The sequence below is a fragment of the Doryrhamphus excisus genome, linkage group LG5, assembly GCF_037039965.1.
Source record: "Doryrhamphus excisus strain RoL-2023G ecotype Guam linkage group LG5, RoL_Dexc_Guam_v1.1, whole genome shotgun sequence".
NCBI classification, from domain to species: Eukaryota; Metazoa; Chordata; class Actinopteri; order Syngnathiformes; family Syngnathidae; genus Doryrhamphus; species Doryrhamphus excisus.
Genome location: NC_136361.1, coordinates 1,906,471 through 1,932,106, shown reverse-complemented (window position 1 = coordinate 1,932,106; position 25,636 = coordinate 1,906,471). Strand labels below are relative to the sequence as shown.

Below are 25,636 nucleotides of genomic sequence, written 5' to 3'. Positions count from 1 at the left end.
GGTCAGAAGCAGGTTATGTGAGATCATATTAAATATCCCCAATCGCTGAAAAGGAGGTCTTGTTTTCCGTTCTGCTGTTCCTAATTGAAAATGATCCAAAAGTAGTCACAGCTATACATAATGGACATTTTTTCAAAATGACATACATTTAAATTCCAGGTAATAGCCCTTCCCCATATTATACTTTTTAAAAAGTATATTATACACTTAATATATAATATTACATATTATACTATTAAAAAGGTCTGCTTTTTGACCATTTGAATAAGTATATCGCAGTCGGTAGTTTGATTTCATGCTGATAAAAACAATGGCAGCACCGAACCCCAAAACCAAATACTGATGGACTTTTCCAATACTAATTTCATGTCAGCCTTCAAAGCAGGCAGCAAACATCTTCTGTCTGTGTTTTGAATATTTTCATTTTTTTAAGTGATAGGGCGCAGTACAATAGCGCTAAGCTGGATTGTGAGCGGAAACGAGCAAGTCAGCAAACAGAGACTAAGCAGTCAAATCCATCCGTTGTTCATCCTGCCATTTTCCATGTGAAAATGGTAAGCAGGGTAGCAGCGGATAGACGAATAGGAAGCTTTAAGAAGGAAAGAAAATGATTCTTTGGGGAAATGGAGAGAAGATGTGGAGACCATGTGACAAAGGTCCACTTTAGCACTTTAGCCAACTCAAGATGAGGACAAAAGACGGCACTTGACGCGTGTCCTTGGACAATGAAGTCAATGTTCCTATACGTTGCTTCACTTGTGCTGAACTAGCTCCATCGATGGAGGATGAGATTGAAACACTCAACGGTTTGATTGACAGAACAATATGGCGGATCTCCTCACATTTGTGATTCAGCGTTCCTGGACCAGCAAGTTCAAGGATTTTTTTTTTGTTAATGGAGGTTTCAAGAACTCATATTTGCTCTTCTTGTACAGTCTCGGAAAGAAACTCCTTGCCCACAGTGGGGATCTACAATACATTCAAGTACTTTTAACAGCAGAGCCAGACATGAGCTGCAGATACTGTAAGAACACGGTGACCTCCACATCCGTGGTATGGCTGAGAACAAAAGCCGAGCTCTGGAAAGCAAACAAGCAGGGAGGTGGAAAAGACAGCATGAACAGAAGGGAAAGGTTTTGTAGATGCTGATGGAGAAGTGAGACGGATGCAAATGTTCAATCCAATCGAAGGCGACGGGTGAATGACTCACTTGGTTCCATCAAAGTCTGAAGACAAATGTGAGGACGGATACAGTATAGCAGTGTAACCCCCCCAGCGAGCAATGATGTCAAGTTTGGACTTGTCTTTTCCGCTATTTGATTGCAAAGCTTCTTTGGAGTAGGAACCAATGGATGTACGATGTCGTTATCATTACAGACAATACGTCCCTTTATGGAGAAAAAAGGTACCATAGCCAATCGTTCCAAACGTGAGATCAACATGGGTTCGTCGTGGTGAAGAGGGAGCTAAGCCACAAAGTTCTCATTTACCGGTTGTTCTACGTTCCTTCCTTCACCGGTGGTCATGAGCGTTGGGTAGAAGCTTTGGGTACAAGCATCCAAACTGAATTTGGCGCCCCCTTAGAGATCGGGTGAGAAGCACGATCGCCAACTACCAGGTTGTAGGGTAGGTTGTAGGTTGTCTTGTCATTACGATGTGGGAAATTAGCTCACACCGTCCTGACTGTAAAACTGCCAAAAAAAAGGGGGATATGGGTCACGAGACTGCAGCTGCACGTCTGAAATTAGCTCATGGTCTGGATGCAAGCAGATGGTCCACATTCGCTGAACCAGTTAGGTGGACGTTTCGCCAAACACGAGGTCCAGCGCGGACTGCTGATTGCCAATAGTCTAAAACGCAAAGGGTAGCATAACATCAATGGAAGCTCATGGCGGCAAGGAGTGTGTGGGGGTGGGGGGATTGAGTGTGTGGGGAAGGAGATGGACTAAGCAGGGAAGACAAGTGGAATGACTTATTCGAGCAGGAACTGGACAGGAAGAAACATGAAATTAGCACAAATAGATTATCTGTCGACTACAGGCACGCCTAAGAGCAAGCCAGGCACCGTGGAGGGAGCGGGTGAGGGAGGGGGGAAAAAGGCAGATTGACTCCTTGTATGTTCCTCCCTTAAGGGAGGGCCATCACTCACCAAAACTGCTGATCTGTACTTCCACCAGGACTCACATGCACTGAACCACAATTAAAACCAACCAATGGAGTGAGCACAGAATAAACACAATGAGAACTCTTCCTTGAGCTCTTTTATCAGAATTAAGGGTACAATGTCAATGAATGGACGATCTCCACTTGTGTATCCTGATGCATGACTCCAGGTCAAAAAGCATTTTATGGTCCTAATCAAATGTACTTTGACTTGAACCATGAAGGTCCAAACAAAAAGTTCAATGGACTGACCTGAATCTAAGAAGGTTTCTCTCGACGGGTTCCTACATGTTTTGGAAATTGAATCAAAACCTCCAAAGGCATTCCGGGGGGGGTCAGAGAAACCAACATGACACATGCCTCGCTATAAGGGAGACATGTTTTGAAGGGACAGCGCAAGCCAGACTTATGGTGACTGATGGTCCTCAAACATCCAATCCACCAGCATGGTTTATCCCTGGAGAGGCATCTGCAACTTTTTGTATAATTCAAGACCAGGACCGACGGTCCTCTAAGAGCTGCGTCCTCTGCAGAGAAGAAATAGAGCGAAACATGTGGAGGGGTGGAGTGACATGGCGGCTCCTCTGCTTTAATTACACCGTATTGATCAGAGACGGGGGCGGAGGAAGGAGGGGGTCAGTTAGCGAAATGGCAGGCCGCCGTTACTGTAAAGACGTAGGCAAAGAGAAGCTTTGCAATTATGTTAAAGTCACACGCTAGATAATTAGAAAATCCTCCGAGCCGTCACGCTTTTTCTCTCCACACCCCCGTTTAGCGCTGCTGATACAATAAAATTACACGGGCGGCAAATTCGTTTAAATCACGGCTGGCTTGCATTGTGCACATCCATCATATGGTTACATGCTCGGATGGATTTCAAATTCTCCGCATTGATTTCTTTCAATCCAAGGGCCCCCCCGGTAAGGGCCCGTCAAGTATTAAAAGGCGCTAGAATGCCCATCATGCATGACACCTTTCTATTACTTCTCCCTGTCTTCAGCGAAGTTGCACTTTGTTCCTTCACTCGCTATCTTCCACGAGGTTGACCTACTTGGGGAAAGAGCTTACCATCCCGTCTTTGTTTTTCCACACTCTTGTGGCAAGGCCGGAAAATCTAGGAGCTCTCCGACGGGATTCTTCCTCCCGCTCCTGATCCGGGCGGATGGCAGCTGATTCCAAGACAGTGAAATGTGCCAGATTCAACCTCTGGCCCTACAAAACCGCTCCCGCCGAGTCTCACAGAGCTGAATTCCAAGGGGTTAAGGAGCTTATGTCTCGTATAAGACGCATGAAGAAAAGAGCTGAGCGCTGATTTGCCATGGGAGGGGGGAAAAAGAAGAGTGGTAAAAAGTGGATCTCGTTATGGCTGAACTGTGCGCTACCTTCGGTAAACAGCCGCGCATGTTTCTCCGGCAACCATCCCTCTCGCAGCAGTTGGCGGGTAAATGACCGGGGCCTGATGGCGGTGGCCGGCCATTGCTCACATATACAGCCCCACGGCGATGGTTAGCTTTCGTTTTGATTAGTCAGCCACATTTTATTTCTACGGGCGATGAATGGGGACCTCATTCAAATCTCTGGCGAAAAACGGTTTTTTGCTGAATGAGAAAAGAAGACTGAGGAACACCAACCTGCATCTTCAACACATTCGGAAACTGGTTGATGAGCAACTCAATGAGGAGTTTTTCTCTTTCCGAATGGAATCTTTCCGAATTACCTTTCCGAAAGTAATGATATACATGGAAAGGAATATTCCAATCGCGTGTCTACATGCGCCACAATAATCAACCTGAATAGTCAATGAGGCATGCCCAGTAAAACGTAAACACCAACATCACGTGATACCACTTCCTCAAGGTTTTCTTTCACTTCTTGGAATAACTCCGTATTGCCAGTTTTTCATTTGTCCAGTTTTGAAATTGAGTTTGAATCAAGTGCCGATTGCTCGCCTCCATTTTTTTTTTTTAAATCAAAGAACGTCTGGAGCTGCGTGTTACGTCATATCTCAGCATTGGCTGAAAGAACGCACCCGGGAACAGGAAAAGATAAAGTTCAATCTTGCTAATATTTTATAATTAAGCTCGGCACATGTTTTATATAGATATATATTTTCTTTTTTTTAATCAAAGTGGACTTGTGAATGGCGTATAGAAGGGTTTAGATTCTGTTCCACAGATGGCGCTAATGCACACCAAAGCTGCTTGCTAACCGCCAATAAACAACAGAAGAAGAAAAACACCATGAAGAAGAACGCAGTCTGACAACTTTCCGATTGAGCGGATACAAAATACCTCAATCGGATTGGGGAAAGGAATATTCCACCCTTGGGAATCCGATTATATATTCATTCGGATTGGCACTTTTCTTTGGGAATGAGGTGTATACAAAGCTTAGATTCTTTCCGATTGAGCAAATAACCTGAATGGAATTGGAATATTTGGGTCCATGGAAACGTACCTATTGACTCGTGCTAAACAATAGCGGGGAGTTTATCAAATATTTTAATCTATTTCATCAGAGTGAGGCCAAATTAATGTTTTTCAAAGATCCTGTTCTTGTTCCGTTGTCGGTTTTCCTTCCCTTTGCTGTCCTCCTCCTCCTCTTCCCAAGTCTATATTCAGCCGTACTGTGACACAACCAAAGTTGTGAACCGCACCACCACTCTGACACTTCTTACCGTGCTCTCGGATTATCGTGATGTTGCGCTGCGTCGGGGGCTGCCAGCCTCTCTCGTGTGCAAAAAGCCAAACCGCAGCGATTAAATCTTCATTCCGGCGAAGTGAAGGACATCCCAGTTAGGATGGTGTCCCCGGCGGCACGTGGAGCTGGGTACCAGAAGCAGGCACGCATGTGTTGAGCGTTCCGTTAATTGTATAATGGCATCTTGTTTTCCCGTCATGTGACCCACCGCCGAAGCCGTAAATCAGGCGCTGATTACGACCCGCTGTGAGCTGACAGCTGAAAGTGTACAGCTGATGATGCGGCTATTAAACGTACAGGCAGTTAAATGAACGCTAACGAGGAATGCTGCGGTTTGCTTCATTCCGACTTTACAACACATCCAAGTGGATGTGGACATACCTGGCCGATAAGGAACCGTGCGGAGGTCTTACCTGCCCTGGACCTTGATATCAGAAATGGCGTAGAAGTATCTGGAGAGGTTGTTCTCGTCCACCATGGTAGCTCCGGTGGCAGGCCGCAGCAGTCGGATCCTCAAGTCTGTGATGGTGAAAAAGTCCCTCAGGTTCTTGGTGGTGTCCAGCTGGCCGTAAAGCGACGCCATGTTGTGGAGCCGCGGCCCGGCGAACAGCGCAAAGCGGTCCTTGATCTCAAAGCGAACCGTTTTATCGTACTTCCACACGTAACCTCGCGAGTACTCCTCGGTGCAGATGATGTCCAGCAATGTGTGCTGGGTCAAGTCCTGCACCGTCTTGGGCTCCATGGTGAAGGCATCCAGGCAGTCGGTGGCGTAGAACTGGTACGGCTGCCAGGTCCGCCCGTAGTCCAGTGACTTTTCCAGAACCATCTGTTCCGGCCGGCCAGACTCGAAGGTGAGCACGATGTCGTCGGTCAGCTCGATGGTCTTGTTCCACGAGAGCGTGATGTTGACCAGGAGAGCCTTTGGGTACCTTTTCCAGGACGTGGACTGCCAGAACGTGGTCGGGTTGCGGCCCTCGATGTCAAACATGAGTTCTGGAGGGTGGGCGAGCTCGTCTGTGCTGGCGTCGCATTCGTTATTACACATGTAGGGGTTTTCCTACAAAAAGGACAAAAAAATGATTTGTTAAGTCATCTGCGCTCATGTCAGGCCGTCTCTCTGCTTTCATGCGTGAAGACAATTTTAAAAAATCCAAGAAATCTTCTGGGGAATATTTGGATTTTACCAGCGGGCTTCAAGTACAAGCATTAACTCCCCGAGCCTCCTGCTGAAGAGGTCTTTCAAAAACATTTGTCCCATTTACCACACGTGATTACCAAGCTCCCTGGGAGCGATATCAGCCTGCCAGAGGCTCTCCGCTAAGAGGACCTTTCAAGTGCTACAAGCTCCAATTTATCAGGAAAAGATAATCCACTACTTGATTAGGTTGAAGATGGCACCCGGCGCATGTGTGGAAATGACTCTGATGTGGCGGAAAGAGGAGGAGAGGAGCCGGCCTCGCGTGGAAGACCGTCTAATGAGGCAAATGCCGAGACCACTTCTCCGGCGGGGGCCACATCGTGAAGGATGAAAGGATGCGACTTTGCCACTTTGACGACACATTTTGATATGCGAAGACGTTACGTACATTTCAAGGAAAAATGCATCTCAACGTTGTCAAATCGGTGAAAAACCTTTTATCACTACGAACTATCCATGGCGCATTTACATTTAGAATCTTAAATACTTAAAACTAATGTAAAATTAAAACTAGTCATTTTAGTGGCATCATTTTGAAATATTAAAGGAAAAAATCTCAAATAAGTTAAATATTATATTATATTATATTATATTATATTATATTATATTATATTATATTATATTATATTATATTATATTATATTATATATATGTAATTATATACTTAAAACTTAAGTATATAAGTAAAACATACTTAAAACAAATGTAAAATGAAAACTAGTCATTTTAGTGGCATAATTTTTAAATATTAAAGGAAAAAATATCAAATAAATTATCATATATTATATATTATATTATATTATATATTATATTATTATATATAATATTATATATTATATTATATGTATATAATTATACGTATACTTGAGTTTTAAGTATATAAGTAAAACATACTTAAAACAAATGTTAAATAAAAACTAGTCATTTTAGTGGCATAATTTTGAAATATTAAAGGAAAAAATATCAAATAAATTATCATATATTATATTATATTATATATTATATTATTATATATAATATTATATATTATATTATATATATAATTATATACTTACGTTTTAAGTATATAAGTAAAACATACTTAAAACAAATGTAAAATAAAAACTAGTCATTTTAGTGGCATAATTTTGAAATATTAAAGGAAAAAATATCAAATAAATTATCATATATTATATATTATATTATATTATATATTATATTATTATATATAATATTATATATTATATTATATATATATATAATTATATACTTAAGTTTTAAGTATATAAGTAAAACATACTTAAAACAAATGTTAAATAAAAACTAGTCATTTTAGTGGCATAATTTTGAAATATTAAAGGAAAAATATCAAATAAATTATCATATATTATATTATATATTCTATTTTAAGTTATCAAATATCAAATCAAGTTGCATCCTTTCATTGATCAGGATGTGGCCTCCATTGGAGAAAGGTTGAACGACCCCTGATCTTTTAACCGCACGTATGCACGTTTCGTCTTTCTGACTTCCTCAACAACACAAAGCTCAAGTGCGAAATCGCTCCTTTCCACTAACAAGCTTTGCAAAAACTTGCAGCGCTTATTAGTCACTCGTCCTCCAAAGCAAGGTGACAATGAAACAGCAATCTCTCAGGCATTCTAACTGTTGGAGGGCTCCATTAATATCCTGCCCGGACCATCCCCTACAGGCAACTTCCTGCTCCGCTAAGTCAAGGCTGCGAGGAAGACGACCAGATTGGCAGTGGAAAATTCCACCGTGGTTTCACAACACCGTCTCACGGTGGCAGGTTAGGTGTGACATTAACCGCAGCATCTGGTGCCCCGTATGCGTAATCACTCTTCAGAGGGGGGAAAAACACCCGTGGCCATGCTGGAACGGCGATGGCGTTTTGGTCTATTGGTCGTTTGAAAATGACCACACGATACGAGATACCCGGGAGTTGAAATTACAGTTTTGTGGTTTACCAATTATTTAAGCAAATTTTAGGTATTTTCCTAAAGTAAGTATATTCAAGCATAAAAAAACAAGGCATTCAAAAGACGCATTCAAAGACATTGAGATATGTAGTATTCCACACTACTCACTAGGTGTCAGTAATGATATACTGATGAGACAACAACCCCATAGGAAGTACTCTTCAGAAACTGAAAGTAAACATGTCTACAATGTCTTATTTTCACTTATTGTCTACTATATTGGGTAATATGAGTGTAAAGGTGACTTTAGGGGTGTTATTTTATGTCTAGAGAACTCTAATAATATTAAAATCTTTATGTAGAGGGTCAGAAACAGGCTTTCTATGCTCTGAGTCGGTCACCAGATGTCAGCAATATTATTGTAAATGTTTGGTGAGACACACAAGCACCAGACTTCAGCACCCCAATCAGCTCCCCAAGCACTGGAACATGTTTACAGCTACAAACATGAGTCTTATTTGTGCCCGATTTTATTGTACTATGTCTACTATTTTGGGTAATAGGGGGGTAAAGATGACTACAGGGGGTTTATTTCATCTCACCAATAATACAAAAAAAGACGTACTTAGGTCGTAAACACGTTCTCCATGCTCTAGCTAGGAATCCTACTTCACGGAAATTCACTGGGAACAAAAGCCACAATAAATAAGACATTAGTGTACGGATATGAACGGATGCCAATATGGCCGATTATCAGACATCCCCAAAGCAGACGTTATCCCCGGGGGCCTGGAAATGTGCTGCGTGTAGCACCTGCCATCCTTGGTCCGCCATCCAGCACTCCCCTGAACCCGCAGGTTAAATATCTTTTATCAATGCATCCTCCGCTACTTGTCTCCCACACTTCAAAATATAGCCTTTATGTAGATCAATAACCTCCAGCCCGACAAGAGCAAAGAGATAAAATGCTGAGTGTATACGGCCTCGTGAAAATCGATGGCAGACATCTGCGTTTTACTGGAGGGGAACCTGTGAGGGCCCTGTTAAGCAATTAATGCTTTGGCACATGTGCGCATAATTGACCGCACCCTGAACGCAGCATTGCTGTAATTACTAAAGATGTTGCTATAAATCCCAGCGGGGTGATGAGTGGTCAAGATGGGGGAGGAGGAGGGTCAAGAGGGGGCGGGTTTAAGCGCCGCAGAAAACAAAGCCAGAGCAGAAGTTGCTGGAGTGCTTAATTGCGGCTAATGTCATCAGCCCACAAAAAAAAAACATTTTAATCAGATTAACATAGAAATGGTGTGTGTGTGTGTGTGTGTGTGAGATTGCGTGCAGGTTTCCGTCGGTGGCTGTTGGCAGGAATCTACTCTAAATTCCTTTCGCATTGTCCCCATTACTGTCAAACTGTTAACCTAATTTAACGGCCAATGAGACGAATAAAAATCAACAATGTCGTAAACACAGAAGCTCATGAATGTGACTGAAGACTCCATTCCGCCGCGCTTCGCAGAGCCGGCGCTTTTTGGCGAGTTGAAGTGGCGAAGAAACAATAAACACGTGCTCCGTGTGCACATGAAGACGTCAAAATGTATCTTTGTGAGGCTCGTCATCCCTGGGGATTTGTCAGGAGCCATCAAGTTGTTGTTTACATTCGGCTATGTATGCTAATGCTACTGTAATTCTCAATTACGGCTCGGTTTTCCCATGTCCTGGTGTTGCCAAAAAGCCAAAGAAAAAGCACAGCTAGAGTTGAACTCCAGGGAAGAAGAGTGGGGGTGTGGGATGCTAATTAGAAGAATTGCTTTGTTCATTATGATCACAAAATCACAACAAAGATCTTAGAGGCTACTGAAATTACTTGAGAACCCCCCCCCCCCCCCCCCCAACAATACAATTAAGATCCATATGGACGGACACCTTTTAAAACGAAGATGTGAACGCGGCGCCGACAACCTTGGCCTGTCGACAACGCAGCCGTTGATGGAGGACGGGACTTGAGGGAATATAAATTTACTGCCTGCTGATAAGACATAAGACATCAAGATGGATGAGCTCCCGCCAATCAAATCAATCTGCACGTGTGACAGATGTGACAGATGTGTCGGACGCGGAGCCCAGACAGCGAATTCAAACCCAGCCTGGAACCGCATTCTTCCACTCTTCCTTTGTGTTGTTGCTCTTCATCCTTGATCCGTCTTTAAAATACACTTTTCCCTCATTTTAGCCTTGTCGGTACATCTGACACAACATAGGCAGTATTTGCCAAATTTTTTAAATATTTTTTCAAATATTTGCTTTGGTTATTAAGGTCTTGGATTGATTTATGAGAGTTATGGACAGTAAGGAGAATTGACCAATAAATTAAGCATAAGAACATGAGAATACATTTTAAGTTCTAAGTGGGGGATACAAAGTCAACATAATAATAATAATAAATAAAGTTAATACAAACCAGTAAGCCACTGTATGGGGATGGTTACAGAACGACCAAACCTCTTAGTCATGTGATGTCACAATTCTATAGTTTATCCATGTAAATTATAATGGTAAAACTATAAAATGCTAATTTTTTAGATTTGTAGCGTGTTAGCTGGGGAAGAACGACGACCGTAGACGGATCCGTCGAAGATGCCTGCTGATTCCAATACCGATCCTCGGATACTGATACTCAAATCCAAACCATCCCTTCATTTATTCATCTTTTCTGGCCAAGGTCAAATTAGAGGAGAGTACTGGACAGAATGAACAATTTCATTTGTAAATATGATCTCCCTTATTGCAGATCTCAACGTGACGTAACCGAGTAATAGAACATACCCATGGCCGATGACCCCGAGGGGGGGCTTCATTGAAGCCGTGATGTCTCAATTTCAAAACTAACCCTTTTCCATGCTTTGACTGGATTGCCCTCCACGGGCCAGCAACCCGCCCGCCCGCCCCCCGACCGTCTTCCTCGCTCCGTCTTCCATGGTGATAGGTGGCGCAGACAGAAAGAGGGGCTTAACCTGGACGTGGAATGAATATTGGATGCCAGTGTGACAGATTACAGCGGTAATAGACACCCGGGCCAAATCCTCACAAGGATTACAATCGTATTTTCAAATGGCTCAGGGTCGGCCGGAGGTCGACCAGGCTGGACCGTGGTCAACAAGGTGATGGCGGACCACGCTTACAAGCCAAACGCATATCTAGTTGGACTTGCTGTCCGGTAGCGATGCTCCGGTAGCTTTTATGCGTCCCAAGTGAGGCGAGGTTGATTTTGTCTTTTTAAAATGGCGGTAATTGTTTCCAGACCCTTCACAGGCACGCCGAGAATTGGTGTCATACAACAGTTGAGAGGCTCTTTTGTGGCCCCAGTGGGAGAGATCCAATCCAGTCTGGGCTGTTCTGGTTAACCACCATAAGCACCAGTGTGCGGCTGCCACATAAACAGAGGGGAGCTTATGAAGCAGGAACATGTGCTCCCATGATGCATCCCTCTCCTTTTAGTAGCTGTCAATTTGGGAGATTCACCGAGCTTAAAATCATAGTGGAGTGGGCCCTTCAGCACGTTCCTCCCCACGTTTCCGGGATATAAAACATCATTTTACATTCCATTATCTTTTATGTGGCGTGCTTTGAAGGACAGGATGATGGCCGCTACCTGAAACATGGTATTTGTGTAAAAGCCACCGTCGGGAGTGATTTGTCAGCCTCCAACATGAAACGGTCATAGCTTGGGTGGTTGAGTTAGAGGAACAGAACAGACGCCGACTTCCAGTTCCACCAAAGGTGACATTGAGGCGTTCCTAGACATAATCCAAAACCTTCTACTGGAGGGAGTCCTGCCACCCTTCTGAGGAAAGTCTATGGGCCGTTTCTTATGCTATGTTGTGTCCGACCCCAATCCGGGGCCAGAGCGGAGGTTGGCATCTTTGCTAAACACAAAAGTACTGTAAATATGCGGCGCAAAAAGAGGACTACTACTTTTAAGTGTGTTAAAAGTCACTTAGCTACTCCCTTAAAGGGAATAATAAGCAGTCCTGGAATACGTAATAATCACATTTCAGTCATGTGACGCTCCCTTCCCATCAGGCCATCAAGCTCCAGCTCTCATTAGCGGTGGTACAGAGAAGCATGTCATCAGCGTCCAGGGTGGAGTGTGAATGTCGCACCTTCTCGCCATCTCAATCTACAAGGTCTGCAGGGTCAGTTGGACCAACCCAGGGTGCGGATGAAGATGTGAGGTGTCAAAAAAAAAAAAAAAAAAATCCATTCAGTCGTCATCTTCCACATTCGCACGTTTTCCAATTTTCCCCCCCTGCCCCTCAGGTCCTGTTTTATTTATTTAAGTCTTTGCTTTTAAGAGATGATTAAAATCAATAGTGTGCTTAGGCTCAGCATTCCCACTGTGGGTATTTTACTGTGCAGAGCGTCGTTGTGATTCAGCTCCAGGCTCCTATGTCAGATCACTGAAGGTCTATTTAGTCATTCTACAGGGAGACTTTCTTCTTCTTTTTTTGTTCTTATTTCCCTCAATGTGTCGCTTTCCCTGCCTACCTCGGAATCCAAGATGATTGACAGATGACTCCCGGGAAAAGGGAGCTTGGGCCTTTTTTCTCTCTCTCTCTCTCTTTCTCTGGCTTTCTCAGCTTGGAAGATCATGATACTCGGACACACTGACAGGCAAAGTGTCCTCGTGCACACTCACATCGACGCACAAACCCGTCTTTAAAAAAAGGCACGTTTCAGCACTGAAGACAGACTTTACACAATTCCTATGGCATTGAGAGTTTAGCACAATAATCCCTGGTTTATTGGTTCCGGGCCCCACTGTGATAAACGGATAGTAGTAACCAAACCTGAAACAGAAATGTACAGCGGAACCTTGGTTAGCGTCGTTAATTTGTTCCAGAAGGTCCGACTTTAACCAAAACGTACTGTAATGCATTATTTCCCCTTAAAGAAAATGTAGTCAACTATGCAGTCTCTAACGAGTGACCCGTCTGCCAACTGCCTGTCATACCCTGCAATCCCAAATCCTGGAATAAAAGTACTGGAGTGGACTTCGGCCCTGCTAAAAAGGGCCCGTCCGAGCACAAGAACTAAATGGAAAATATAACCAAAAAACATGCAAACCGGGGCGTATGCTAACCGAGGTGTCGTACAGATAAGCTATTGTTGTGTGCAGCCTTCACTGATGAAACACACGCTGCTCCTTAAATTCCCACTGCTACCGTAAGCCCAATTCCCCCGAGGGAGTCAAGTGTTCTGCACCACTTGATTGTGACGAATGATTGCAAAGATACGACAGTCGAGAGGACGGGAAGAAGCCGCTAAAAGTACGTTTTCCCGCGCCGTGAGGACAGCGTGCGGCAATCAGCTCCACTGGGCTAAAAATGAAATACATTTAGCACTTTGTTAGCGATGACTTGAACTAAGAGATCCAAATGAAGGAGCCCACACGGAGTGTGTGTTTATGTGCGTGATGAAGAGTTGCCCGTTTGTAGAATTTCCTGTGTACATCTCTGGTGCCAAACACAGCAGAAGCACACCGGTTTTAGGCTGCGATCCACTTTAATGAGGGATTAGATGCAGCGGTTGATCTTGTGATCGCTGCACACACACACACACACACACACACACACACACTCGTGCTCATTAAGTAGTCAGGGTGGGCTTAAAATAGCAGAAATAAAGATAGTCCATCGGCAAATGCTGTTGGATTTGGAAGAGCTGTGTATCTCAAATGATGGTAAGGAAGGACGTGCTCTTCTCATTTTAAGTACACATATTCGCACCTGGTTATTTATTTACCACATCGTAGTTCTATATTTAGATGTTTAGCACACATAGTTGAGTGCCATTACAGCTACACGACTTAAAGCAAGGCTTCCCAAAAGCTCCAGTGGCCTGCATGGCTGCCGAGGCACTGGTTGTTTTTTTTATTTTTTATTTTAATTTTGATCCATTATGTTCATTAAGAGGACATATATAACAAATATTTCAGTCCTATGTATTTTTTAATTAAGTACATGCAACCTATTGTTCTGCAAATTGGCGACAGTTATCTCCTGATGAATTTAAATAAATATAATATAATCCCCCATCTTGGTGGTCCAATGAATTCAGCAAAAAAATAAATATATATATATTAATATAATATATAAATATATATAATAATAATTATAATATATAAATAAAATAAATAAATAATATAATATAATAATATGTAAAATATATATATTTATATTTATTTATATAATAAAATAAATAATAAATAATATAATATACATAAAAAAATATTTCATGCATTCGACTTGCTGCTCTCCGACTGCTGCCAATAAAGCCAAAACAAAAACGCTAACTTTTCCTTTTTAGGATGGACCTTTCAGCTCATGCACGCTCCTTCAGGATGAGGCGAGTACTGCGGCGTACTCGTATACTGTGTATGATATTGTCTGATTAGCAAGAATAATGTCTCGTTATGCTAACGATAAACATTACGCCGACTGTTCTGCTGGCCTACTTTTAGTGGCGTGGAGGTGGTGACACCGAACAGGAAATGGATGCCAAACGGGAAGCGCGGCGGGTTCAAGTGATGCATTCATAAAGTCAACAGTCTGCCGAAGATGAGGTCTTTATTACCGCTTATCACTGGGGAGCGACTTCTCCTCTCGGACGGAGACCAGAGCTGGATGTAATTTACTCGTTCATATAGACGTAATCAATGCCGCATTATTGGAAATGATCAGCGCTTGGAGTTGGGAAAATGTGAGTGGGAGGACTTCTGCAGTCAGCGGCGCACTTTTAATGTGAAATACAGCCAAACCTCTCTGGACAAACACAAAGCTTGATTGTTATTTCAGTCGAGTCGAGCAGCAAAATTACCGCAGCGGCGCCGGCGGATACGCATATAAAATGTCGTAATGCTTGGGAAAATGACGTTAAGGCGGGATCGCTGTGCACAAATCAGCCTTTTATTGGCGCCAGCACAACAGCAATGTATGCGGCTAACGCGACATGCTACGTTCACGCTCTCGGGTATGACGTGCAAGTCACGGTTTTCCATTAAATTCAGCGCCAATAAAAGCAAATTCACGCAGTGGTCCACCATATTGAGTCATTTGCATGTAAAGGAGACTGTAGGGGTGTTATTTCCTGTCTACAGGGCTCCAATAATGATTTAGATGGTAAATATTCCATTTATGAATGACAAATTCAACTTCATTGACGATCTGAAGATCCGGAACCAATAAACAAGGAATAACAATACTTTATATCCCAGGAAAAACTGGAGCATCTGTATCCAAATTTTAATCTTCCATCAGCTACCATAAACCCGCGCCAAACTGCTCCCCAGTTGTTGAGAGCAGCAAATGTGGACTGAACCACTTAATTAGTGATTTCATCCATCTACGTGGACGGTCATTGATAATCCATTGAAAATGCTGGCTTGTAGTATTATGCTAATCCACCAAATAATGGCTGACCCCTGGAGGCTCCCCAACACGCGCGGCGTAAGCAGTCTTGTTTTCACTGGCTGTCTGCTCGGTGCGGGCATCTGCCTGCACAAACCCTTGGAGAGTGTCTGTTGGCAGCGAGATGGAACGGCCTCGCCAAACCTTCACCCCGTTTCCACTTCTTACTGGGACCACTGCAGCCGATCTGCCAGATTCTTCAATAGCAGGAATAATTGAAGATGAACAAGATTTATCGTGTTTTGTGAATCAACGACAGAGGCCGGCTTCCTTTAGAAACCACGCTGTAAGAATCTCAGCCTCGATTCCGGTGGTGTGATATTATGTGCAAACATTTCACAGCCGCAACACCCTCGTTTCATTTCTCATCTGTTCGCTTTCCCGGAAACGGGTCAAAGAGACAAACCGCAAAAGGTTGCACGTTTTCCTCACGAGGACTTCCAGGTACGACTGAAGCCAGGTAGCTCAAGTGTTGGTTTTACTGGAATGCAGGAGTGGGATTGCAATATGCATGCAATATGCATTTCCCGGCTGGTAGGGACACAACTACAGAATATGTTAAATATGTCATACAGGATATTAATAATGCTATATGTTGTAGATTGCGAGCATACAAGCTACACGGTCATCAGTTTTCCTCCATCACTGCTCACTGGTTTTGGAACTTATGGTCTGCATATATCTCTCATAAACGTCCAACTCACAACTTTTCCTATTTAATTTGTTGTTTTGTTTAGCAAAATAAATACATTTTCTGTAATATTTAGCAAATTTAAATGTTTTCTCTGCTTGTAATATGATGACTTATTCTCAAAATTTCCACAATCTTTTTTTCCTCTGATATTTTTTTTTAGCTGACTAAATGTGACAAAAGCTTTGATTTTGTGTCAAAAGCAAGAAAACGGTACAGTTCAGTGAAGCGGCAATCATGCACATCCAACACATGCATGATTTATTCCCACCAATGTCTTTCACGGGAACCCATACTTAAGAATTCCAGCGTTTTACTCGTCGTCGTTTCAATTCAATCAAACTTACATTCGCAACAACAAGAACCAAAAGTTGCTCGGCGCCCGTTTGCCTTCCCCGAGGGTCCGTTTGGCCTTTTTTTTAGACAAAGGAACAAAGAGCACGGCGAGAAAATCCACTTGCTAATTTGAGAAGCAAACTAAAAGAGAGTACACGGCTGACTTGATGACAGCTGTCAGTGCGACAGGAGCTATTATCAGGTGGGATTTCAATTGTTATGCTGGAGGCAACCAGGCGGTGTCCAGGAGGGATTTGGAGAGACAAGGTTTGTGAAGAAGCTGGGGAGGGTTTCAGGTACTGTCACTCAAGCATATATTGTATTTCCTCCAGGTCTGTGTTGAATATTCATGCCGTGTGACTTGCAATGACGCCGCAAAAAGCAGAAAAGGAAAAAAAATGATATAACAGTTATTGGGGAAGTTTAGACTTTCTTCTCATGTTCCTTCAAGCTGCAGCAATGTTGACATTCCGGAATAATGCTACTAAAGTCATGGGAATTCTAGATTGGACAGTGAATTTTTTAAAAGTAGGATTCCTTATTTATAAATGGAATATTTTCATCTAAATACAGTTTAACATTAGAGACTTAACATAACAGAATAACACCCCTATAGTCATCGTCATAGTCATCTGTAAATAAGAGAAAATAAGCCATTTAAGACATATATAATACTCATGTTTTCGTGTTACTGTAAATGTGTTCCGGTGTGTGGAGGACAGGAAGTGTCATCGGGGGTTCAGATTTGAGTTTCGTTTTGCGTGGGTTTCGTGCCGCCAAACATTACTGACCAGTGGAGTTAGTGTAGAAAACCTGTTTACGACCTTCTAAATACAGTTTACATTATCAGAGCTCTCTGGGCATGAAATAGCACCCCTATAGTCACCTTTCCACTCCTATTGCCCAATATAGTAGATGCAAGAGAAAAGTAGGAACATATTAAAGACTGTGAGTACTTCCTGTGGGGGATAAGGTCTGTAGACGTTTAGTCCGCCAATGTTTACGGTGTTACATCCCTTGTTTTCGTTGAAGTCATTAGCAGGTGACAGTGCTCTATTTCCGTAGCCGACACACCCCGCCATGAGACAAAAGTGGCCACATCAGAGTTGACTGTATTGTGACAATCTGGCGTCGCCGTGCCTCGGGTCGAGCCAAATGAGGCATCCAAAGGCGGAGAAGCTGCCAAGCCGATGACACCGCCAGGTTGCTGACCTCTTTGTCCAGTAATACAACACACAACATCCTCTCTCATGAACTTCCAGCTCAAAACGCAGCCTAACAAGCGGCGAAGCAATGAAGCGGAAGCCCGGCGAGCGTGCCAGCCTCCGCCCACACTTCCCAGTTGGCAGTGCCCTCTCGTTGCAAACCCGCGTGCTGACTTCAGCCGATATTAAGCTGGCACCGCTCTGCTAAAAGGTGTTCATCCAGTCAGCACAACGGGCTCCCACCTTTCCTTTCAGGAGCTGGTCTCGGCTCGCATCACGCTAATCCGCAATAACACGCTCAATTAGAAGGCTTCTCTCGTTAAATCGAAGCTACGTTACGACATAAAGGGCTCGAAGATGAAAGTCCTGACATAATCAACAACAATTAGAGCACCCCGTTACAAGCTATTAGCTTTAATCGTCGCTCAAAAGTGTCCTTCATTAACAATGCTTTAACAGCCTTACAAACATCTCGCCCTTTTGGGATTTCACTTTTCCGCTTCGCAGTCGAGAGCTTTGCCGTTGATAATCTGTTTAAAAAAGCTACCCGCACTGAGCATGTCGAGAATTTAAAGTCAACACGGCGCTCCGCGGGAATTGTTACTTTAGAAATAGAGCAGCTCCCAGCAAAGATGATTCCGAGTGGAAATCCAGTATGCTGGAACGGCGAGTGGCTTACTCTGTGTTCTTATCGCTTGGCAGAGCAACGAACGGCGAGGCGCTCGCTGCCACATGGCACCCAGATACATAATGAGGCGCAGTCACACGCTGGCTTCATGAGTCATTGTTCACCACCGCGGCTTCACAAAAAACACGTCTGACCGTTTGGTTAGGCCAAATACCAAAAATAGCTCTGCAGGTACAACCCGCACGGTCGGGGCCATTTTCCACTGATGTGATGCAGCAGAAATGTCTCAACCACTTTGGAATATCCAGTTTTTCCTACCATTCCCACCATTACCTTGCTGTAGCATTCAGGTAAATAAGACAACATGGTGGATATTCAGCGCATTTTGGAGTATTTCCAATATAATTCCGGATCATTCCAACTTTAGTACCATAACACTGCTGTAGGAGCGTATTAGCAGGATGACATCATGTTGGAGATGGAACGTTGTATGGAGCTGTTCTGTTGGTAGTACGCATAGGGATGCAAAAACACCAATGCAGGCCCGGGAGGCTTTCATTTCATTGGGGAAAATTTGGGTGAAAAAACTGACTCATATGGAAACCGGGGCATCCACACACCGGGGGAAGGATTATAGATTTATTATTATCAGGACATAGGGCTGCACGGTGGACGAGTGGTTAGCGTGCAGACCTCACAGCTAGGAGACCAGGGTTCAATTCCAGCCTCGGCTATCCCTGTGTGGAGTTTGCATGTTCTCCCCGTGCATGCGTGGGTTTTCTCCGGGTACTCCGGTTTCCTCCCACATTCCAAAAACATGCTAGGTTAATTAGCGACTCCAAATTGTCCATAGGTATGAATGTGAGTGTGAATGGTTGTTTGTTTATATGTGCCCTGTGATTGGCTGGCCACCAGTCCTGGGTGTACCTGGACAGCTGGGAGAATAAGCATGAGAATAAGCGGTAGAAAATGAATGAATGAATGATCAATGATTTCAGGTCTTAACACGAGCTGCCAGACACGAATGGGTTCCCGTCTAAATTGCATACCAGAGGGACTATTTAGGGGAGGGAGAGGAGCTAATTAGGGTTAGTCATTTATTTAGCTGAGACTAAAACAAATTGCTGGTTAATTGCAGGGTGAAGAGGAGCAGGCTTCCAGACATCCATACTGCAAGTTCTGCACGTGAGATGCATGCTGGGTAAGTAACAGTAAGGCATGTATCATCACAATGAAGCTCAGATGTTCATTTAATTGACTACTGATCTATAATCATCTGCTGTTTAGTGTTTTGTTTTTTTTTTTTGTTTTTTTTTTACACCAGCTAAGCTAATGCGAGGCAGCAAGCCAGCTAATAACACGAGAGCACGGAAGCCCTTGATGGGATCCAAGGGAATCCAGGCGAGGAGCGACTCATCTGAAACGCCAACGCTCCCTGCCACAATGTCTGCCGCTGTCGCTGCACGGCCCTTGTGTTTACGCTGGGGGTGGGGGGGTTTCGGGGGGGTGAACAGACTGACTGAAGCGACGCTGAATAAGCATTGAAGAAGTCCTGTTTGGTGTGACAACAATGGCAGTCCCGCAGCACCAAACAAACAGCTAATACCTGGCACTTCCAACCAAATCATTCCATTTAGAGCGACTGATGTGCAGACAGACGGGATGTAGAATGCGTTTCCACGCCAAGGCTCTCACGTGCTCAGCAGCCTCGCAAACATAATGAAAAGATTATCGGTTGGCACCCCCACCCCCCACCTGTCAAAGCATGCCACCTTGTCAGAGCTGCTTTCACACTCACAAATAGTCTGGTTAATTGTTGTCGATGAATGTAAATGGCTGTACGCGGTAACTGCCATCAGCCGCCATCGAAGCATTGATGCCAAGCAAAGTGGAACCTTGATTAGCATCATCAGCGGACTGGAACATTCCAAAACATAAATGAATTAACTGGATTAACTGGGATTAACTGTGAACTGTTTAAAAAAGAGTTTCAATTTAGAGCACCTTTCAGTTTAAGTCAGACCTTAACCAAGAGTCCACTCCGAAAACAATTCAAAGGTCGAGTACGATGCTTCTATTCCGCAAAATAAGGTGAAAAAGGGGAACTCGGTTGAGTTCCATAGCCCTAAGAAATAAAACCACTTCCTAATTAGGAGAAATGGACTGAGAAGGAGTCCAGGCTCGGCGTATCGAGAGGTTGAAATGCCAAGCGTCCATCCTTTACCCTCAAGCCACATTCCTGCCCACACTGCACGTCTGGCCACAATTTACCAACTGCTCCCTCTGTCCTAAACGGGGTTAATAGAATGCTAACAATGTGAATAGCCATGGCAGCACTTTGCTAACTACTTCCCTTCTGGTTAGATTCAGCTTCCCTCCTCCTTTTCGCCTATAAGTCTCACCTCGGCTCAATCAGGAAGATTGCTTATTAAGGAAAGGCTCTGGGGTACCTCCTAAATTGGGGGGAGCGCAGTCTCGCAAGTGCGATAACTACAGATTTATGTCAGAATTAGGTGTAAATAGCTGCAGCGGCTATTCCCCTCCTTTAATTAAGAAAGCACATTTTCCAGGCTTCAGCGTGTTTCCCTTGCAGGGTGTATGCTCGCTCGCTCGCTCGTTCGCTCGTTCGCTCCTGAAGCCACTGAGCCATGCGGACAGTGCGGAGAAGAGCAATGTAAGACCGTTCCCAAAAGGCTTCAGTGGCTAAAAACCAAGCACGACGAGCCTGGTGCTTTTCTGTGAAATTAGAAAACGCACACTTCCGTGATGGCTTTGGATTCATTTGTCCTGCTTAGCCGTGTGTTTGAACAAGCGCTTTTCCGCAGCTGTCAATGAGTTTTCAAGTCAAATCACACGGAGCGGCCAATGTCAGATTACGTCTCACTGTCAGATCAAGCTGAGCGCACAGGAAAATGAAAACGTTCCAGCACACGGCTGCATTGCTTTGAAAGAAGTGCAGACTCGGTGCTTTTTTGACTCTTCTATCTGGAGCCTCTCATCTGCCGCACTTCTATTTTGGAGACTTCCGAAAAGGCGCACGCTCATACCAATTCGGAGGTCGACAGAGACTCTTCTGTGTTACCACAACTCAAAAACTATTTCCACAAGAACTGACTGCCTTTCTTTGATTCTGCTTCTTATCCTTGACTTTGTGGTGGTCATGTGCAACGGCGCTGATTTCGATACTGGGAACGTTTCAGGCTGTGGGCGATACCGACCCCATACACACAAAAATTCACCTAATGTGTCGAGTGGTGTATTTGCATATAAGACATCTCATGAATATGTTAAACACATTCATGGAGGAGCCAAAGTATTTGTCAAAGACATCAAGGCGCTGGACAAATACTGGAAATGACATCTCGACAATAAAGACAGTCGCCAATAACGACTCCTGTATCACCACAAATTATTTTACCAGCCCAAAACAAATACTAACAAATCCCATTTGCCCCTCCATGTGCCCCAAAATCTGATTTGCATTTCTTATCCTGGACAATATTGCAAAAATCAGCGTTCCAGCTCAAAGGGGGGGCAGAAATCCATCCCCAAATTACAAGGATTTACAAGTAAGATTGCAGTATTTCCATCAATTCCCTCAGCTTCACACGGGAAAGGAAGAACAGAAAGCGGATTAACTGTGAAACGTGTAGAACTGTAAGATAGATTCATGGACCACATGTAAGGAGGACAATGGAGCATACAGTACGTGTATATATATATATATGCATATATACGTGTATATGGAAATATGGTGGCAGTAGAAAGAGTCAGAGGCTACATCTGAGCAAAGGGAGATAATCCAAACGCTGGCCTTTCTTGCACAGAATTCCTTGTCGCCTGCTGACAGTGAAAAATATATTGTCATATCTAAACACGTACAAAGTTTTTCCCCATTCTTCAGCACGCCTCGCCGTTGTTTTTGTCAAAATATGAGACGCTTTTTTTTTTTCCCCCTCCCAACTTTTGAAAAAGAAGTCGACGCAGGCTGTGGGAAGCTGGAGTCAAGGAGGCCCCCTGTTATGGCGTCGTGGCGATGTAAAAGGGTTGAAGCAACATGGAGCGCATTGATGGCGCCCAGACAGACAAGTGACACGCACACAAACCCGCAGCAACACAAAACAACACCTGATGTTGTCAGCTAACTTTGCGACAACTTTGCCGTACTTTTCTCCTGAAAACTTTTGGACATTTCCAAAATACAAATAAATATACTGCTTTTGCAGTTTGTTTAGTGGAATGCACAAACTGCATCATGAGCCACCTGGAAAAATAAATCCAGGGAAAATACGGTCATAAACATGATCAGGGTTGATGAGCCAAATGGTTATATGTCATATTAAATACATATATTAACATACCAAGTTATCATCCTAGTGATCGTCTGTCACATGGTGATTGAAGTGGACAGAAATAGCGCCTACGCTAGTTGTGTCCAAACTTTTTCCAGCGAGGGATGCACCTTTTCCACTTTGATATTTTGTAAAGCAACACATGTAGATATTAAAGCTAAGACGCTATGTTATATATACAGTACATCAAGAAAAAACGCATCTCAGCTTTATTCTTATTTTTGACCTTTTTAAAAAATTTTACAAATATTTCAACACTTGAAAAAAATTACTGCTGTTTTTTTAATTATTATTTTTTGTTTTCTTGTTTTTTTCTTGTTTCTTGTTTTCTAAATTATATTTTCCAATTGTGCCGCGGGTCCCGTGCCACAAATGGCCCCCAAACCACATTTGGTACACACCGAGCCTATGCATTTACATTTTTCATTCGCTTCTGATGCAAAGCCGCCCTTTCTGTCACAATAACAGTTTCATTTGATTTAGCCGGGCCAAGATGAAAGAAGGCAAATAAAACGGACCGAGCCGCCATCCTCCTCTGATGCGTAACACTTCTATTGGATGTGTAATTAGTTTATCCAGGCTGCTTAATTGCTGCCGCCGTTCTGGAATCTAACCTTTTGATGTCCGTCAGCCGGTCGGAGGGGGGTATGTGGGGGGCGGTGGGGCTGAGTAGTTACCAATGTTGCCAATGAAGAAAAGCGTAATGTCACATATGAAAACACGGCCACCCTGTGAAGATCGTCTCACCCACTCGTCGTCCTCGGAAAGCAAGTACGGGTTTCAGGATATGAAATGAGACATATTGCGCCATAAGGCAGTAGTCTTATTTCTCCAGGAAATGTCAGCCCGGTGCGGAGCACTGCATTAGCGAGGGTGAGGGGGGGGGGGTGAGGTGTGGGGGAGTTAAAACAGCCCAAATCCTTAATCAGGATCAGCGTTGGAAAAGGTCGAGTTTGCTTCACCCCATGCGAGTACGTGGATGACAAGGGCACGTCTCACTTGCACTTGGTGACGAGGAAAGCGGAGAAAAAGGAAGCGGTGGACTACATTCTGGACCTGTCAATCTTCTTACAGTTTGTATACAAAGCAGATACCACCTTTGGTAAGGTCCGGTTTCAATGGTCTCAAAGTACATGAACTTTGTAGTATTCCCGTCTCTCTCTCTAATACCCGGCAAAACGGTCCAATCAGCAGACTTCCCATTCCGGCAAGTCAGCTGCCTCACAGGAACCCGATTGCAAACGACCCCTTTACAAACGTCAGTCCTTCCGACCCCGCTCTAAAGGAACGCATCACATAGAAGCATACTACGATACTTTCAGGGGGACATGTAGTACACGGTTTGTCTCACGTACACTTTCTGCACTCACCAAAACAACTCTAACAGGATGGCTTCACAGCCAATCAGAAGCCGGAAGACAGTACTTGATGGAAGATGGTGCAGATCCAACAAACTTGGAGCAAAGCAAAAAAAAAAAAACTCCAAATAAAAGGTGGGGTACTTTTATAGTAAACGCTGTCACACGGCAAGTTTTTATACAAAGATATTCTTTTGGCAAATGTTTCAGCTCCGACATAACGATTAGCCTCGTTACGTCGCTCAAGGCTCCTGGACCGAACGCTCTGCTGTTTGAATCAACACAATGTTTGGGTTTGTGCAACCTGTCAGCGCCATTAAAGGCCAGCCGTCTCACAGGAGGGGGGGGACGGGGGGCAGGATGTCATAATGGCAGACTTGTGTGGCAGAGTTCAATGATTGGCATCTTATTGCTATTGAAAGGTCACCGTGTGTGTGTGTGTGTGTGTGTTATCTATCCATGACCCAGGGATGAAGGCCTCTAGCAGACACACTCGTATAAGCGCCACGCCCTCCAGCTGCTCCATCCGCCTCCCTCTCCTCTCACTAGACGTCTCGCAGACCCGCCATCCTTTCAACTGCGTCTGATTGGCGTGTAAAATCAATTACCGCAGAGATGAAATTCTCTGATAACACAGCATAATGATAATTGCCCTGAATCTGCAAGGATCCTTCTCACCATGCAAAGCACCGCTGGCACGGCAGCGGGAATATCACAGGTAATTGTCCGGGTGCTGATTTGGAGTCTGCCTGGGGTAACTGGAACAGCCGATTGAGGGGAATTGGACTGTGTCGTAACAGTTGGACCGCCGCTTGTGTCATTTCTGGAGGACATGTAGTAACCGCCCACTTTCTTTTTAATTGAGACGCTCTTATCAACAGCATGGCGTCAACTCCCATAAACAAACGTTCATCTGACGGCTGACAGCCTGCCGATAATCATAATAATAATCATAATAATAATAATAATCTGGCTTTCATTTATGTATCCACAAATAGAAGCGCCCCGGTGAAGCCTTTGGTCGCGCATGACTGGCGCTCAGCCGCGATTCGTTTACCCATCACACGCTTGCAGCCAAGCAAATAGGAGACACGCTCAAGGTTTCACCGCGGATCAATCAGAGGTGACGAGGCTGAGCGCTTGGAGGATGGAAGGTCAAACCGTGTTGACAATGGACTCCTCCATATGACACCCATCTCCTGAACTCCCTGCACTCGGGCAGCCTTGGAGTAAACGGATGGCATCAGTCAATACTTTGGGAATGTGATGGAGGCTCCGAGTACACACGAAGTATTTTGGAAGGCCCTCATTAAATTGTCACCGATTTTGTGTATAAAAATATGCCATTAAGTAACTGACCGTGATCCAGGTCCACCTCAACATCTGGATCTATCATTTTTGGAATGTGGACACCACGAGAGGATCAATACCAAAATATCAATACCAGGATTGCCAACACTGGTATCGATTCCCATAATCCATCCGTCTTCTTCCAAGGTTGGCTGGGGGGGCGCCGAAGCAAGTAAGCCCAGACTTCCTTCTCCGAAGCTACTTGGCCCTACTCCTCCCGGAGGATCCCGAGTGATCCCCAAGGATCTCACAACAGGCACAATCGTCCCAAGC

At 44.0% G+C, this 25,636-nt stretch overlaps 1 protein-coding gene across 9 annotated transcripts in view; it reads right to left on the bottom strand.

Annotated features, from left to right (window-relative positions):
• Nucleotides 1–25,636, bottom strand: part of ntng1a (netrin g1a) — a 70,796-nt gene that overhangs the window by 32,850 nt on the left and 12,310 nt on the right. For all 9 annotated transcript variants that reach the window (XM_078790564.1, XM_078790563.1, XM_058059928.2 and 6 more), the window contains one exon: nucleotides 5,277–5,920. In XM_078790564.1, coding sequence (XP_078646690.1) covers nucleotides 5,277–5,920 — 644 coding nt within the window. The remainder of the gene's footprint in view (nucleotides 1–5,276; nucleotides 5,921–25,636) is intronic.